This window comes from Megalops cyprinoides, chromosome 14 (genome assembly GCF_013368585.1).
Source record: "Megalops cyprinoides isolate fMegCyp1 chromosome 14, fMegCyp1.pri, whole genome shotgun sequence".
Taxonomy (NCBI): Eukaryota; Metazoa; Chordata; class Actinopteri; order Elopiformes; family Megalopidae; genus Megalops; species Megalops cyprinoides.
In genome coordinates this window covers 23,082,195-23,099,701 of record NC_050596.1, presented here as the reverse complement: position 1 = coordinate 23,099,701, position 17,507 = coordinate 23,082,195, and the positions used below count along the sequence as shown (strand labels likewise).

Here is a 17,507-nt window from a genome sequence, read left to right as displayed (position 1 = left end):
ACGTCTTTGGCCAGCCAGGAGTATCGGTAACTAGAGATTAAGATTGTGAGAACTGATGGGGATAACCATGTGTGTATGTGTATGTGCCTGTCTGTGTCGGTGTGTGAGAATATTGCTGTGTGCCTGTGTGTGTCTGCATGTATGTGTGGATATGCTTGTAAGTATGCATGCGCCTGTATCCCCCTGGCCTCTAGAGTGCCTCTGAGGTGTCTTGCCCCGAGACTTCAGAATCCATCCTCGTCCTTTAGAGTGCTTCCTCAATGTCCTTCCTTCTTAAGTCTAGAGTGTCCTCCTAATTCTTCTCCATGGGATCTACAATGGCTTCTCATTGTCCTCCTCCCCAGAACTCTACAGTCCCACCTCCTTGCCCTCCCCTGGGCTGTAGAGCGTCTCTTGATTGTCCTCCTCCCCGGACACTAGAGAGCCTCCTCCTCATCCCCCTCCCCGGGCTCCAGAGCACCTCCACCTTGCCCTCCCCTGCAAACACTACAGCACCTCCTCCTGGTCCTTCCCTGGACTCTAGAGTGCCTCCTCGTTGTCCTCTCCCGGACTGCTACTGACTATGGGCGGGGACTCCTTGAGTGAGATGTCATCCAGTTGCTTCGCACTCTCGTCTCTCTCCTCCGGGATGGAGTGTGGCAGGCTGTCTGCATCCGAGTTGCTGAGGACGTAGCCGGGCAGGGTGGTGTGAGTGCTGACCGCCCGCCCGCCGCTGCTGCGGTACACCCGGCTGGAGAAGAGGGCGGTGGTGCGCGAGGCGCCAGCCAGCTGCGATTGGCTGCTGGTGCTGTTGTTGAGGTTGGTGAGCACTGAGCCGTAGCGGTAGCTGCCGCAGACCACAGGGCCCTTCCAGTCGAAAGCCAGGTTCCAGCGCGTCCACGTCTTTTTGATCTCCGTCTGGACCTGTGTGAAGGGAGGAGGGGGATGTAAGTGTTACTGGTAAGGTGGGATAATACATTTTCATAAGGGTGACTTTCTGTAATATAATACTTTCATTAACCCCACATTAGGGCACATAAATAGAATAAAACTAATTTTCAAATCATCAGTGTGTGAAACGGCTGTTCCAGGACTCCAGGGACAGGAAATTGCATGTTTAATAAGGGAGGTTCAGTGAATAGCTCATTCACTCCTGGAATAATTGGCCATTTTACTTCCTGTCCAAATATTGATCTCAAGCAACATCTTCAATATTTAAAGTTCGGAGACTCTTAGAGCCCCTGAAGTTTGAAGTGCACCTCTGTGGTCATGATTACTTCATCTTTATCATAACATGATCCCCATAAATTAATCCAAAGTGCATGTAACCACCAGCATCTGAATTCATTTGAAAAAAACCCCACATATTGTACTTCAGGACAATTAAACTAGATGCCAGAGATCCAAATATAGCCCACAATGGCCTTCCATTTGGCTTTTTGATCATTGAGAAACAACCAAAAAAAGTGTAGTATTTGTGCATTGTACATCAAACATTGTAACTACTTGGCCTTTCTGCATGTTATTCCTTACAGTCCAGGACACTGGCACTGTGAAAGAATATCTTTAAAATTTATCCTGTTACTAAGTAACCATTCTAGTTTGGTCTCCTTAATTGGTATTTAATAGTTCCAAATCAGTATGGATCAGTAGATACCTAAATTTATATCCATTATAAATATGCACTGCTTGCAAACTTGTCATATACCCAAGCAGAAAAAATCAATTTGACACCTGAGAAAGTATTAAAATGCAGTTATTATCTTGCTCTGCTTGCGTAGCTCTCCTTGCTCTGCTTGAATAGACCAAACAGTCAGTCTGATTTTCTTTATCGTAAACCCACTGATCCCAAAATTCACGCACCGTTCACCTTTGAAGTCAGGAAGGAGCCTTTGAGTTAACCTGAATCTGTCCACCTGTCTGGCAATGGTCTCCAGTGCAGACACAGCCATCCCTCTGTGATGGAGGTTGACAGCAGGAGTCATTGTGTCACATGCACTTACAGAGTGTCAGCAGCACCCGACCCTCCTCCTTCACTGACACTGCCAAGAACAGTAAAGGCTTTTTTTTTCCTTCATTATTCTCTGTCTAGGGGGAATTGTACTGCCAGGAGTCATCCTCATTCAATGAAGGGCTGCCACTTTGTGATGTTGAGAATTTTGATGCCATCTCTCATCTAGTTATAGAGGAAATGATGGGAGTACAGCTCTCTGGGTTTGGGGTTACTCACTTCTCCATTGCAGTAGCAGTAGATGATGGAGACGAAGAAGCCCTGGAGCAGATAAAAGAGTTGAGTGAGAGGCAGTAATGAAAAGCCACTTTTCCGTACTCTCAATTCACACCGACAATCAAAATAAAATGACCTTCTTTCCCGCATCGGGATGTATCCTTGACCTTTGAAAAGGCGACAGACACAAAAGGGGCTTTTTAAGTATGCGTTGATAAGGAACTGAAAGGGGAAAATCTGAATGAGAATAGCGTTTATGCTATTCCCTTCTCTCTTTCACTCTCTCCCTCTGTCTCTTCTTCTCTCTTACACAAATTTTACACTAATTCTAATATCTTTCCCCCCTCTCTCTGCCCCCCTTCCTTGTCTCTCCCCACTCCCTCTCTTTCTTTATTCCTCAGTTGAATACAGTTCAGATTGCCTTTTGGAGGCAAAATGACAAACATAGCAAAAAGCATTGTTATGAGTGTGAAGATTTGTGACTCAATAACCAAGATAATGTACCTACTTAGATACAATATGGTAGTGCAATAGCAGCAATAATAGTAATAGCAATGCAATAATAAAATAGGAAGTAAAAAAGAAACAAACTCATATCTAGCTTCCAGGTTTACTGTCTGCTCTTCCACCTCAAGAAGGATGGGGATTTTACAGTGGCCTGAAAGCAAGTTAAATTAGGATAGCTACAAAATATTCAAATATTGCAAAGGAGTTTTTCCTTATGTTCATGTATTTCCAGTGAGATTTTCAATGTGACCACCTGCACATCACAATGACAGCAATTCTGTTTCTCTCTGGGAACCTAGAATATTTTTATATCTTTCCTTTTCCATTGCTCTGTGCACCTGTACATTATTATTAGTCAGGTGTTCAGGTGTTTTAATTTTAGGCATTCTGCCTTCTGTTAGGATGCAGATGTCTATTTTTCAGTACATTATTTATTTAAGGAAAGTTCTCTCTTTTCAAATGCCGATGTACAGTAACTATCCATTATCTTGTAATGGTTTGACTCTGACGCTCATTGGTTTCAGCTTGGCTTCAGCACCCTTACATTACTCTCCTGGGGGGTTGTTATCTGGGATAATGTGGCTTGTCAAAAGCACACTGCATGTGTTGGATTTCAGGACATCCTGACGAGACCAGAACGTAGCTGCTCTTTTTTTGGATTTGGATGCCGTGGTAAAATGAGTGATTCTATGACCCAGCAGGATGTTTCTGCAAAATTCCATCTGCAGGGTTTATGCAGGGCTTTTGTCCCAGTTTCTGAAATAAGGGTTTGTGTGGAGAGCCCACACTGAATTTCCATATAACGCATTGAATCATTACGTCAAACCTGATTTGATAATTTGGATTTGCAAAATGAATATTTTCAGCCTATACTCAGGCTGAGGCTCCCGCATTTCACTTTTAGACTCATATAGCTGTAGTGCTTCAAAACTTGCCACACGTCTTACCCTCCCTCTTGTACTTCTACAAGATACTGTAACCTTAGTGACAGAGTATAAATCTGACTTAAACTGATTTTCTGGTACATGACACGTTCAGTTTGATGAGATACATGAAATGCAAAATAGGTTTTCTCAGAGGATGTCAAATACTATATTTCTAGAGGGTGCAGAGAAACAAGCCACAACCTGGAATCTTTTCATATCATCTCATGTGTATAAGAAATGTACAGAAATCATGCATCCAAAGAGATTCTCATTTACAGAAAGATAACCATGAATGAACAGAAATAATGCTTTAAGGCTGGGCTGAGGAGCTCCCTGTTTTGATGAGAAAAGGGTACTGCATATGAAGTCATTCCAAGTGGTTCAAAGCACAGAACCTCAAACAGATGAAGACACCAGACAACCTAAATTATCTGACAGCACCAACACATCAGATGCTCCGCACCTCATTATGTTGTGTGGTAAACAGCCTGGCTTCCCTGATTATCATAGCGTCAAATACTGTTTGAGGTTACAGCACTAGATGCTGATCAATGAGCTATCCATGAACAGTGTGCTTGCGCTCCTCTCTCATTTAATGAGCTTGATTACAATGTGCTAATTATTACACTATGTAATTACATTTCCACTGCAGATTGTCAAAGGACAGAACAGGACCTTGAACGGTTTATTCATTAAATGGCACGAATGAATAAAACCACACAATACATTTTACAAACTACTATACCGAGGCATAATAAAGTTGTGGGAGTTTTTTTGACTGTAACTAGAAATGTTGCCGGAAAATGCCAGCTAGAAAAGGCCAGAAAATGTTGTTTCTGGCTGAAAAGGGCTGAGGCACTCAGACAGTGAGATGAAACAGCAGCTAGCTGATCCCCAAGCCTCTTTCAGCAATACCTGAAGGTGAAGTATGGCAGAAATGAAGGCTCTGAACCTTATAGTCCCTGTCAAATTGTATTACTGGGGATGACTGTTTAGGGGCAAAGATATCATTCAGAGGCTTCAAGTACTGGCTGTTCAGTGATATTGCGTTCTGCTTCTCAGTGTCTTTGGTACAGTAAAATTCTCAAAGTAAAATACAAAGTTGTATTTGAAAGGCAGGAGGCTTCAAAGCTTTCTCATATGGGAAAGCTTTCCTAACAAAAAGCCCTACAGTTGTCAAGCAGCCCAGTTATGATAGCTGTGAGGCCTGGAACAAACACATTAAATATATTCAGGTCATTGTCTGCCACACCATGCGAGACACCTTTGTATTAGAATTGATATAGGAAAGGAAGAGTAGTAATATGTGGGTAATTCTCCATCAATATAATAAATGGCTGACCCAGGCACTATTATACATATTGATAACTTTCTTTTGTTTCCTTTCCAAAATCCATTTTCCTTACACACAAAATGATTTGCAGTCTGAGAAAGGTAGCGATTTGTTAGGTGGGTAGCAGCTTTTGAGCCAAATATCAATCTAATAATCCTTCTGCAGCCCTCATTACAGGGCTGTGCCAAAACTTGTGCTCAGTGTAATATGGAGGAATTATGCATTGCATAACCACACCATAATAGGTTTGACCAATCCTTGCCCTGAGATCCAAGGCCACAGTGTACCCTGAGAAGACAAGCACCTGGAAGGAGTTGAAGAAGAGCTCACAGTACATTCTCACTTCCCAGCCCATGCCCTTGAAGGTGTGTGGCATTCCCACAAACACGATGTAGTGCACTCCAAACACCAGGACCAGCACCAGGGTGGACTTGGCCAGCTTTCTGTTAAGGGGAGGGGAATGGAGAGAGAGAGAAAAACAGGGGTTTTCGTGAGCGGCCCAATTAAACTGATTTCTCAACAGGCACGTCTCCTCGTTGCATAAACATCTTCACATGTAATCTCCCAATTAACACTCGCAACTTCCAATTTACACATCTTGTGGGCGAATGTCACTCATGTAATGTCACTGTGCTCTGCCTTCCGAGGTCTAATTGTGCTGCTGATAATGAAGTTGGGCACACTTTCTTCGAGGCAGAAGCAAGACAAAATGTGCACTAAGATGTTTTAACTTCTCCAGTGGCTTTCAGTTTACGTACAACCATGTGTGGGTGGAAATAAAATGCTGGGTTCAGCTTGAAGGGGACAGACACAATGGACAAAACATGGTTCCTGTGGAAGTAACATTCTCCGTCCAGTCCTGTGGAGTGTCTGTCTGGAGGCTGTGTTTAGAAGGATCAGTTGCTTTTGTTTTTAATCATACAGATGGCATATTTCACTCTTTGTACTCTCTGTCAACCCATCGGAGTAACATGTGGATCTGTGATTATGCTCATCTCCCATGCACAGTTGATCCTTATAAACATGAAACATGGTTTCTTTGTATTAACTGAGAAACTGCATGACCATTACCTCCCTCCTCTGACCCTCACCTTACACATCTTCATATTACTGTCCACCGCCTTGCAGTGGCAACCCACCTAGCCTTTATTTTGCAGAAAGAGACCAGCGATGTGTGTGTGTATTAGCAAATACCAGCCTATTACTCAGTATCGTTGACAGCAGCAGTAGGCTGAATTGAGAGTCTGATGTCTTGTGGAGGAGGAACAAGGTCAGAGCAACCCAAAATACAAAATGCTCTTTGCCAGCCCAAGGTCATCCTGCATGTCGTGTTCACTCGACTTTCACTCTCCAGAGGCTCCCATCTCCTATGATTTATACATTTAGAGCACTAAGCGTGTGGAAAGAAAGCAGCAGACTTCCTTGTAATCTGTACTTGGTGAGGTAACATTTGAACAAGTACACATATTCTGAATGGCAAAACCAGAAGAGAGGGACCAGAGTAGAAAGGCATGTAAAGTGCATTCTTCCTTGGATACACTGCCAGACAACATTTAAATATGAAGATACTGAAGCGAGTGAACTAATCACTTAAAATGCACTGCATACACTTAGTGTAGGCCAGAAAATTTTGAGACATTTCTTTTTCTAATTTATTTTAATCAAACAGCTCATTATTATGCAAAGCAGATGCTTCTTATGGTAACAGCATTGTGCTCAGCCACAGTAATATGATAAATACCACTGATTCAAATACCAATGATTCAATGTATTGCTTGTCTCTGGAGACTCCATATAGCCCATAGTGTACGGAGGGTAACAATGGGTGATACTGAGTTTGCTTTAGTAGTTTCATTTATTATTAGTTGCTGCTTGATGAAACCCACACTGATATTCACGTGACATACCTGTACTGCTTCCTGGTGTCATAACGTCCTGCGTTCGTCTCCCGGATCTTTGTTGCCAGCACTCGTACGATATTTACAAACAAGATGAAGTTCAGCTGAAAAAGCGGAAAAAAGAAGTTGTAACTATAACAACTGCAACCTATTCAACAATACCAGGCAAAGATGGAAGCAACGATAAAGAAAACTGTATTTTACACAATTGCTACATAAACTCATTGAAAGGGTTATTCTGAACGGATCATATTGCTATGACAGCAGTTCTCCATTGAATCCTCTGTAATGGTTTGCACAGTGAAGGACAAGTGTAATGCTATTCATAGAATGCACTTGTTGAGGCAGGGGGTTGGAGCCAGGAAATAAACTAGAGGGAGGACTGTTTGGTAACTCTTGCTACTTAGCCATGTTATATCAAAGGATGCGCCAAACACATTAATGATAGGTGTTCAGCTCTGCAGGCTCTCCAAGTTACACATGACACAATCAAATTTTTATAGTGTCTGTCTGGTTTCATGTCTGGTATCTCTATAGTGTGTACTATAGTACAGTACTATAGTGTGTGACAAATTCTGAGACACTGTATTCTAAACCAATGTACAAAATGCCATGATGAAAATACAGCTGTCTAACACTAGCTAGCAAACAGTCATTTAACCTACTGAGGAGCCAATTAAGGACAATATCGCCTTTATGATAAAGTATACCTGTAGCTTTCCACCTAAAAGTTCTATCACCACATAATTACCAAAATGACATTTACATTACCTCGCTAATTGGCAGTAAGATTATGTTTTTAGAAGTATTTGTGTTCACAGCACTGTTAAAATGTCATGCAGGAATGAAATTATCAGCCATCTTTAATGAAATGTGCCCTGGAGAGAGTTGGAGTTTTGCAGTTGTTAATCAACCCTCAGGGCCAACAACTGAGACAAATAAAGGGCCTTATCTTACATGGGAACTGATGAAATGGCACGCCATTAACTTTTTCCAAAAGACCCAACAGGGGATTGCCATAGTGTTTCTAACTCTTTTAAAACAATATAATAAAAAAGTATGTTAAGCAGCATTGGACAATCTTCCAAAGTTGCCATTCAGAGGGGCAGAGGCCAGTGCTGTGATGATTATATAATATACTTTGTGATCTTACAGCATTTATTATACTATCCTTAAAAATATGGAGATGAAACCTCTTCTGAAACCTTTTCCTACAGAAGGCATTCCAGTTTCGAGGGCAGATGATGTTGCATTGTAAAACTTGCATTGGAGGTAAATCTGCAATGCAGGCATTGGAGCTGCATGAAGAGCAATTGCCACAGTGAGGAATTTATGAAAGACAAAAAAGGATACAGCAAGATACTGCCATGACCTCCTGCTGAGAGGCATCTGAGGTTCCCAAAGCTGAAGCACAATATGTGTTGGTTTTTGAACACGCCTGCATGCTCGACCCCAGTTCAACTATCGTGTTGTCTTAGCCAGAGCCATTTAAATATCTCCTTTTTCTTTCTGACAGTGCTTCTGATTGGATGAGCCTGTGCGTAGCTCAGGGGACTTTGAGGAGGAGTGTAGACCCCTGGTGTGACACTGATTCCCCCTCACTGCAGTGCTCTTGGGAGCCAAGACCCAGAGCTCTTACTGGCAGCAGAGCAGCGAGCCCATGGCATCGAGCATCTGAAATAAAAAGCTCACCCTGAATCTCATGAATTTTAAAACTAAGAACATTATTCATGCTGGGGTTCTGTGCTCTCTGAGTGGAATGGCTCTGATGACAAAGTGTGTGCAAAATGCTTCGGGAACAAGAACATGTATTGTTAATCCAATGTGAACGTGCCAGCCGGATGACCTTCAAATCCCTAAATAACCCCAATGCTCTGTGTGCCAAGTAGGTCATCTAGTTGAAGAAGCTGTCTTTAGTACTAGTTATGACCGTTAAGGGTGGAGTTTTATCACTTTGTTTTCCTGTGCAGTGCAATTTTCAGTAGGATACATAAATGGAACATGGTTGCCAAAGCTCCATTTTAACCCTTTACTCTCCAGACTCACTATGCAGTCATGAGCGAATCACCATGCTGAGCCAACACTTTCTTAGTTTAACGATTTAATCAGTGCACAGAATAATAGCGCCAGTATTGCTCTTTTTAAAAGCCTCAAACGTTGTTACGTTTTCAGAATGATCAATCTTGCTCTTGGGTTGCCTGGTCCGTGTCAGTGATACTTGCATGCAATGTTCACTTAATGAAATCAGAAGGGACCTGAGAAGGCAACAGTCTTCAGGTCTGTATTATTCCTGTGGGGACCGACAAGGTTGGCTGAATGTAGGTCATAAGTTGACTTGATAAACATTGGTTCAAAGAATTATGCAGCATTTCTCTAAGAAAGGTCGCAGCATACAGAGAGAATTTACTTTGAGTGTACTCTTGATAGAAAAATATTTCTTCTGGCATGTCATTCTCCAAATGCCATGGCTAATACGTCTGTAGTCATCAGATGCTTCTGTACATAATAGAACCGACCTTCCCCACACGTTAGAAGCAGAATCTTGTCTGCTTTCACTCTTGCACTGCAGTGCTCTGCGTCATTTTGTTCTCAGAATGTAGGAGGAGCTGCTCTCTGCACTGCACTTGGAGTGAATTTTAGCGTGCTGCTGCACGGTTCTGTAGACAGAGATACAGTGCGCAGAGCGGCTGACACCACACGATGTTGCACCGCATGTTCCTCTTGAGCAAATAAACTTGATGGTGTCACCTCCTCCCATCCTGCTCATGGGGGTGACTGTGACTGTTTGCTTCTCCTCCCCCGGAATGATTCCAGACTGAGGCAGTGGATGCGTATGCCTCCTTAAAGATTGTCATATAGATTTTCCGCTTCCAAAAGTTGGAGGGTTATGCATTTTCAGACATCCTTTTGGGTACCATTTCCAACAACGCAGTCCTTTGTATGACCGGATAAGCTACCTCAAGAAATGTTCTTCAGCATAGAAAAAAACATAGGGAGTTTAATTTTTATTCACAGCCAAAACACAATTTTTAAGTATAACGTGGAAAAAGTCCTGTTGGTGCAGCATCACTGTTCCGTTCTCTGGCGGAAACCCTCCACATTAATTCAATCTGATAACTGCAATCAATTCAGCTGGAATGTTGGAGAGCCTGCTGGCTGTAGTCATAAAACTGACAACAGGGACAAAATCCAGAGAGATTGATGAGCTATTTCCATATTCCAACAAGAACTGTAATCTTTCCTCTCCTGTTGTCTTGTCTCTCTTGTTAACCCTTCCTCTGTGCCATCTTTAATTTCCGTTCACGTGAAGGCACGGGGTCTCCTGAGCCCTCAGGGCATCTCATCTCTCCCCTCCACACATCTCAAATTGCAGCTGCCATTGGTCTTTATGTGAACCTCAGGGACGTGCAGAAATTTCGGCACTGATAAAGGGAACCTGTTGTAAATGGATAAGTGCCAGATGTAAGCACATGTTGGCCTTTCACAGTTATGCGCCTGCCTGACTGGGAAAGGGGGGAATTGTTGGCGTCTCAACACTCCGGCCCACACCAGTAATTATCTGACTGTGTGCGTTTTTCTCCAAGATCCATCAATTTCACCGCAGGGCCTCGTTTTGACACGGCGGAATGTGTGATGCACGGCAAGGTTTTGAGAAAGTTGAGAAAAAGTTATTTTAGTAACAAAGCCGTGCTTGCTCAGCTTTCTCGGGAGCCACGAAAAGCGAGTTTCTGTCTTTCTCCATGGGGTGGTATTCGATTCACTTACCCCAATGGCTGTTAGAATGGGAACCTGATATATCCACTTAATGTTGCCTGCACTTAACTCCCAGCATCTGCATTCAAAGAGAGAGAAAGAGAGAAAGGGAGATCAATGTGTTTAAAATGTCTCTAAGGAGCTTCCCCTTTAGTTTTTCGCTGCTTGTTACGGTGAAAAGGGAAAATGTGTTATGACACTTACCAGCCTCTTATGGTGGTTCTGTGGGTAAATATAACCAAAGGAGAGTGTCTGGTGTGATGGTCTAAGCATTTACAATGTCTTATTGGCCAGACATGGCTGAAAGGCTTGGAAAAGGTATTTCCAACTAAAAGCCTTGAAATATCTCTTTTTCCCATAAAACATTAACTGGCTATTGTAGATAAACATTACATTACATTTCAATACATTACATTCATTCTGTGCTGGAAGTCGCTCCGGATAAGCATGTCTGCCAGATAAATGTAGATGAGTGTGATGTAATGTAAATATACATATAAAATGATAATGGTTAGCTGATATATTTTAACAGAGAACATTGCAGTTTAGACTTATCAGTGCTTATGTAACAAAAACCTTTTTCTATGTTTCTATATTTGCATTTGTTTACTTTTTCTTTTGCATACTGTGCACGATACTTTTATTGTTGCTAACCTCTGGCTGCAGTGATGTGCAGCTGCTGAAAATAATAACCTATGCCAAAGTTTTAGTTAAAGCAATTTGGAATTACACAGCTGCCACACTTTGAATGAATGAACTCCTAAAAGGACCTGGTCCAAATTGGATTCTGTGTCTGGCTCCCTTCTCTGTGACAGTGGAATCCCTAAACAGTTGAATGAGCAGACAAAGCACTCCTTTGTGGATTTATGCATGAACAATTTGCAGTTTCAAAACAAGCAACCACATGAGACAAATCATGCTCAGGGTCACCTTTTCACTGATTTTCATCACCCTGTAATGATTTCCTTTGCATTGTGTGACCCGCACTCAGAAATGTGCATTCTTCAAATTATTCAGCCGCCAAATGAGGAGCCAAAATTCTCAAGAACATCCTGACGATGATACCCTGGTGATGATTTTAAAAGAATGCAATTTGATGCTCAGTGGCAGCTACATGTTTACTATGCTCAAAGTATGTGAATTGCTTTATTTCAGTCTATTCAGTCAGTTATGTGCTCATAAAAACCCACTGCTTCAGACATTTCCAATGTGCTCCTTGAGAGCAGAACTGTACTGTGGTTATTATTCAGATTATTAAATGTTAAAGGGAGAAAGATCTGCAGCATGTCTCATTAGAGCACTGTTTCCATATTGAATGAAATTAATGCAGCACAGATTTGTAAAGCTTTTTCAGCCATTTCAGGAGGTGAGTATGGGTCTTAAGAAAGGCATTGGCTGACTACCTTGAACCGACTTCACTTTTTAAACACAGCAAAGAACCTATGCAAAACTAAAGTTTTGTTCAAAGGAATGCATTTCTTGTGGCTTTATTTTAATCATAACAAAGACCCAATATACAAAATAAAAAATGTTCGAAATGAAAAGCAAAACCAAGAAAGTGAAAATGACTAAGATGTCAAGTACAAAACCAGCTATTTTTATCTCAGTTTTTCTTCTCGAAAATGTCATTTACTCTGTTTCCTCAATTTTCACTCTTTTTTTCTCACATTTACTGCACAGGAGGTTCAATTAAAGAACTGATTGCTTTCACTGAGATAATAGACAGGCTTTTTTCTTAGCCAGAAAGGGTGGCTCTTTTCAGGTTTATTCTTGATCGCATTTGTGTGGAATGGATTATGAGTTCCACCAGTCCCTCTCTATTGCTATTAACTTTATGATTTTGGGAAAAAATGAGCAAACCAGTCCTACCATGTAAAAACTTTTTTGACTACAGCCCTCATGTTAGACCTCAGGTCCCTCCCCTCTCAGCATATGTAAAGCACTGTGTCCCTCCTTTACGAAACTAACTATAAATGGAAAGAAACTTAAGGATATGGAAATAATAATGGACATGAAGTAAAATGTAATGTAATGAAGATAATGGAGATAATAACATGAACAGTGCTAAAAACTGTAACAGCCTTACATAACATATTTACTGTTTACCAGAATAATTATGTAACTGCTCAATGTAACATACTACAAAACACTGGGTATCACCAAGGACATGTTTTCATAGTCCTCATCCACGTTCTGACTACAGCACTTTCATTTATAAATCTGTATTGGCTTTGTGCCAGTATTCAATGCTGGCCTGTTATGTCAGGGCTCAGGCAGAGCTCAGGCAGGGACTCAGGCGCGGACCACGGGAGCTTCGGGTTCCAAGCGTCTTTGACAGAATCGTGAGGCAGAATCGTTAATCAGAAAACGGGCAGGGTCGAAAACCGGAAGGCAGTCCGTGGACAGAGCGAGGATCGGGAAACGGGAGCAGGCAAGGTCGGGAACCGGACAGGCAGGCAATCAGGCGAACGAGACAAGGAGGCAGGCAAAAACGAGGTCTGGGGAAAAAGCAGGGTCAAAAAGCGAGAAACCGGCAGACAGAAGCAAAATGCAAACGCGGGGACGAAACAGGCGAAAAACACTGTGACGAACTAGCAACAGGACAGGGAAAAGCAGGGAAGATATAGGGCAGGGCAGACGAGGGAATGGGAAGCAGGTGTGCAGGCAATCAGGCGGGCGGAGACCGGGCGGGGAGCGGGGCAGGACTAAAACACAAGGAAAACAAAAGCACATGGGCAAAGGAAAAAACAAAAACACAACAGCTAAGGAGGCGGAGCACTGACATGTTATGGTTGAACTTCTTATAAACGCCACAAGCATAAAATGCAACAAGCACTAAATTGTGTGGAAAGTGAAGCATTTGCCAAATGTGTGCACAGTCTGCATATCTGATTAACAGAGGAATACTGAGTTGCATGGGGATACCCCAGTGGCTTTTAGGCAAGGAATGATTACAAATGAGATTGTTTAAACATGGCTGATTCATTTAGTGAACATTAACAGAAGCAAGAAAAATTTAAAACATTTTTAATGAGAAACCTTATCTAAAAAACATGAAAAGGGTTTTAAAATGGTCTGATGTTTCCCTCCCACAGGTTGCCACTGACGAATGAAACCTGTAGTTATGATTGGTGTTTGGGTTGGAGTCAGGATTTGAAGAGATGGTGTGTGTAGAGGTTGCATTTTATACAGCAAGCAAGTCCATGTCTAAGGTCCCTGGTCATTGCAGACATATTTTAAGGGTGGAAGCACAGCAGTTCTCTTACAGTAACACTTTCTGAATGCCTACTCCAAACCATCCAAGACCTTAGACTACCAAAATCCATGAATTTGTCCATGACACACCTAGACACACACCAAGAATTTTCACTTAAAACATGAATCACTGCTAAACCAACCTGCCACGCCTCTGAAGGGTGATAACACAGAATACACCCCACGATCACTCATTGCATGTACCATGAATTACAGATGACCCAGTGCTAGTATCTGGGACACAGACCACTGAAGCAGGGATTTTTTTTTCTTGTTAATTTATGATCTCAGACAGCACCTAGCGGTAACAGGTGGCATACTCACATTACCATGATGTTGTTAATGTGAGCACTGTCTCCTGGACTCAGATAACATTTGTCCTTAACTCTGATTTAGAAAATGACAGGAAGTTAGTTTTTGCCCATTTTTCAGTGATCGCTGGACTCATTGAACCTTGTTTGTGAAGAAATAAAAACAAAGGTAATCTTGCATGTAGGTGGTGAGTCAAGGTTAAGAGCGGATGTTCACTGAAATAATATAATACAATGAATACTGCACGCTGTACATCTACAGTAATGACAACAGTCTTTTCCTTAAGGTCACAATCTGAAGTGAAATGAAATGTTTAGAGATAGATAAAAAAGCGCCTATTCTGCTTGCATTAGTGTTTCACCTGCAGGTGATGCTGTTGAAGTGGGGAAATATAGGTGACTAATGAACACGGTGATACAGAGCAGATCATCTCACCTGGCATCTGCTAGTGTTGCCCGGACAACGGCCCAGGCAGCAACGAAGAGAGCTGGAACACCTGAAAAAAAGAAGCCAAACAATACGTTTTCAGGAAGAGATTAAATATCACAAAACATTATTATTCTTTCTGATAAACTCAGTTGCCTGCCTCCACCCCTCCTCTGATGTTGTTGTTGTTGATGCTGCTTTTACGGCATCATCTTCCTAATGGTTTGCCTGAGGGCTGAAAATCAGTGAGCTGCTCAACTATGAAATGAGTTTCAAAACCAAAATAAACGCCAGAGAAAAAAAATTTCCAGCATGCAGCTAATTTTCTCTGACAAGAATGATGAAAGGTGGTGGTAGTGATGGTGGTGGTGGTGGTGGTGGTGGTGGGGGGGGGGAGGGTGGGTGGGTTGGGATTCATAAGTAAGCAATTCCTGCTTCTGAACACTTTTCATAAGTGTCATAGCTTTGCTATATGTGCTAACACTCTCTATGGACTTTCAATACAAAAGGACAATTATGGGCAAACTATTACACAAAGTTTCTCCAACACCATTAAACCAACCAACTACCTATTTGAATTGCTTGGTTTTACACAATGAACACAATGAGCAGTACTCACAATGAATCTGGTGCTTGTGTCATCAACACACTGCGTTGCTAATTGCAATTGATGAGCTTGTGAAATTGACAAGGGTTGCCATATCTCCCACAGCTTGTTATACAGTGTAACAACAAGGACAAATCTGTTGGGAGGAATATCAATTCACACAACCATGCCACAATATTTGCTGGCAACGTATCCGGTACTTCACTCCAAAATCTGCATTTCAAAAGGTATCAGGCCTCCTACTCTTCTGGGCATGGCACATCAAACAAAGACAGTTCATGAATAAATACATAAATAAATAAATAAATTTGTACATAAAAAACAGTTCAAACAGTGACTCTGCAGAGTAGAGCAAATATATAAACGTACAGATGCCATAACTAAAGGGCAGAGGTGGAAAGTCTGGGTGTAGAAAGGAGAGGTACTCCCAGCGTTTGTTCTGATCACTTGGATTTTCTAACAGCTCTTCAGCCAGAAGGGGACCTAATTAGTGACATCGGCTGGTTCAGTGGATGGGTGGAAGAAATAAGTTCTCAACGTCTACTAAAGGGCAAGGACGGTGTTAAGGAAAGCAGGGAGAAGTTGAGGCAGGACTGAATCTGTCCTGATGATTTTGCAACAAAACATCACACCTGCAGACACATCTCTTCTCAACACACAGAATTTCCCAGGATGGCACGGGGCAAAGATTCACCCAGAATTTTACAAATGTAAATGCAAAACATTTTAGCAATCATAAAAACACACACACAAGGATGGTGTAAACAATGCCTACAGCCTGATGAGCTTGCTTCCTGGTTTGCAAAGTCCACCAGTGAAGTGCCATGGTCACGATCATGCGATAGTCATGTGCATCGCTCTGGACTGCTCCCTAACAGCTGGTCAGCTGGGCCGCCATCACCACATGCCTTGAACATCTGTGATCCTGGATCACACTGCTGCAGATTCTAGCAGGCTGAGACATAACTCTTCGCTCCTCTGGCGCTGATGTACAGGAAGGATGCCTGAGGTGTTGTGTTGCGTGTGATAGGGGAAAAAATAAACACTGCTGATTGCATCACCTCCCCTTGAGTGAGCTGAGGCAATGCAGTGTTAACAGTGTCACTCACCCCAGCCAATCAGGGTGAAGCCCCACAAGTATTTGTTGTCAGAGAGGAAGGCCATGAAAATGAGGCTGTGAAGATACAGTCCCTCCACCAGGATCCAGTAATAGTTGGTCGCCAGGAAGTAGATAAAGAGCAGCACTGTGATCTTGCACCCGATCTAACGAAAAAAAAAACACTCTGCATTATTGAATTGCCCAAAGCTTTTCACTGATTTTCATCAATTGGTAGCAATAGCTGGCCATTTTCACTATTGATGTCTTGAGGAATTTTTTCAAGGAATAAATTTTGTGATTATTGTGCTATTTTATTGGGATAAAAGGCTAAGGAATCATAATACCTGGACAGAAATGTCACCCTTGTTATTTGTGTAATTTTGGCTATTCTGTTATTGATTGATGACTTAATGAATTTTCCGATAAAAAGCTTTTCCTGTTTCCTGTCTTAGAATCTATAAAAGATTTCTCATCCTGACACATTTACTCTGACAAAGGTTAAATCAAAATGTCAACCTTTGTCAATATGTCAACATGTTTCCTAAAGACATATTAAATTAGGAATATGACATAAGAAATGTGCTTCGTGAGAAGCAGTATACTTTTAATTTAAGCAGCATATTTTAATTACTTTATTTTGATTCAATGTCATCATTTCTTCAACACAACTGCAAAGAAAAACAGCTAGATGTGTGAGCAGCCTGTTTTTAAGAAAAAAAAAATACTGCATTCAGCAGAACAGAACCTCCCCATTAGACCCTCTCCATTCACTACCACAAACAGCAGTCTGTTAGCATGCTTCCTCCGCTGGCAGAGACGTGTACTGGCTCTAAGCTCCGGCGGGAGCTTTTCATTGTCATTGTTCCCTCGCTGGAGACAAAAAATGCCCCCAATTTAAGCTGTTATTCACATCTGCAGGCTTAGGGCTCAGCTGAAGAGAGCAAGAGCAACCGCACTCCCTGGCATGTGTCATTAAGCAGTCTCTCGAGAGGAGCGTGTCGAAGTGAGGATCAATGAAAGTGTGGGAGTGCGGGAACCCTCGGGGGTGGCTGTCCATGTAAATAATAAAACACCTAAATTGTGTTAAAACACTCAGCCCTCACACCAAATACAGAGTTTGACGGTGGGAGGTGGCAAAATTTATAAACGTGGTACTTCTCAAGAACACCTCCCTGAAAGCGCTAA

At 42.1% G+C, this 17,507-nt stretch overlaps 1 protein-coding gene across 1 annotated transcript in view; it reads right to left on the bottom strand.

Moving 5' to 3' along the window:
- Nucleotides 1-519: 519 nt before the first annotated feature.
- pth2ra (parathyroid hormone 2 receptor a) overlaps nt 520-17,507 on the bottom strand; it is a 34,474-nt gene continuing 17,486 nt past the window's right edge. Inside the window, exons 7-13 of the mRNA XM_036545642.1 lie at nt 16,333-16,486; nt 14,626-14,686; nt 10,636-10,702; nt 6,880-6,974; nt 5,277-5,415; nt 2,210-2,251; nt 520-903 (exon numbers count right to left, since the gene is read on the bottom strand). Of these exons, the coding sequence (XP_036401535.1) occupies nt 520-903; nt 2,210-2,251; nt 5,277-5,415; nt 6,880-6,974; nt 10,636-10,702; nt 14,626-14,686; nt 16,333-16,486 (942 nt within the window). The remainder of the gene's footprint in view (nt 904-2,209; nt 2,252-5,276; nt 5,416-6,879; nt 6,975-10,635; nt 10,703-14,625; nt 14,687-16,332; nt 16,487-17,507) is intronic.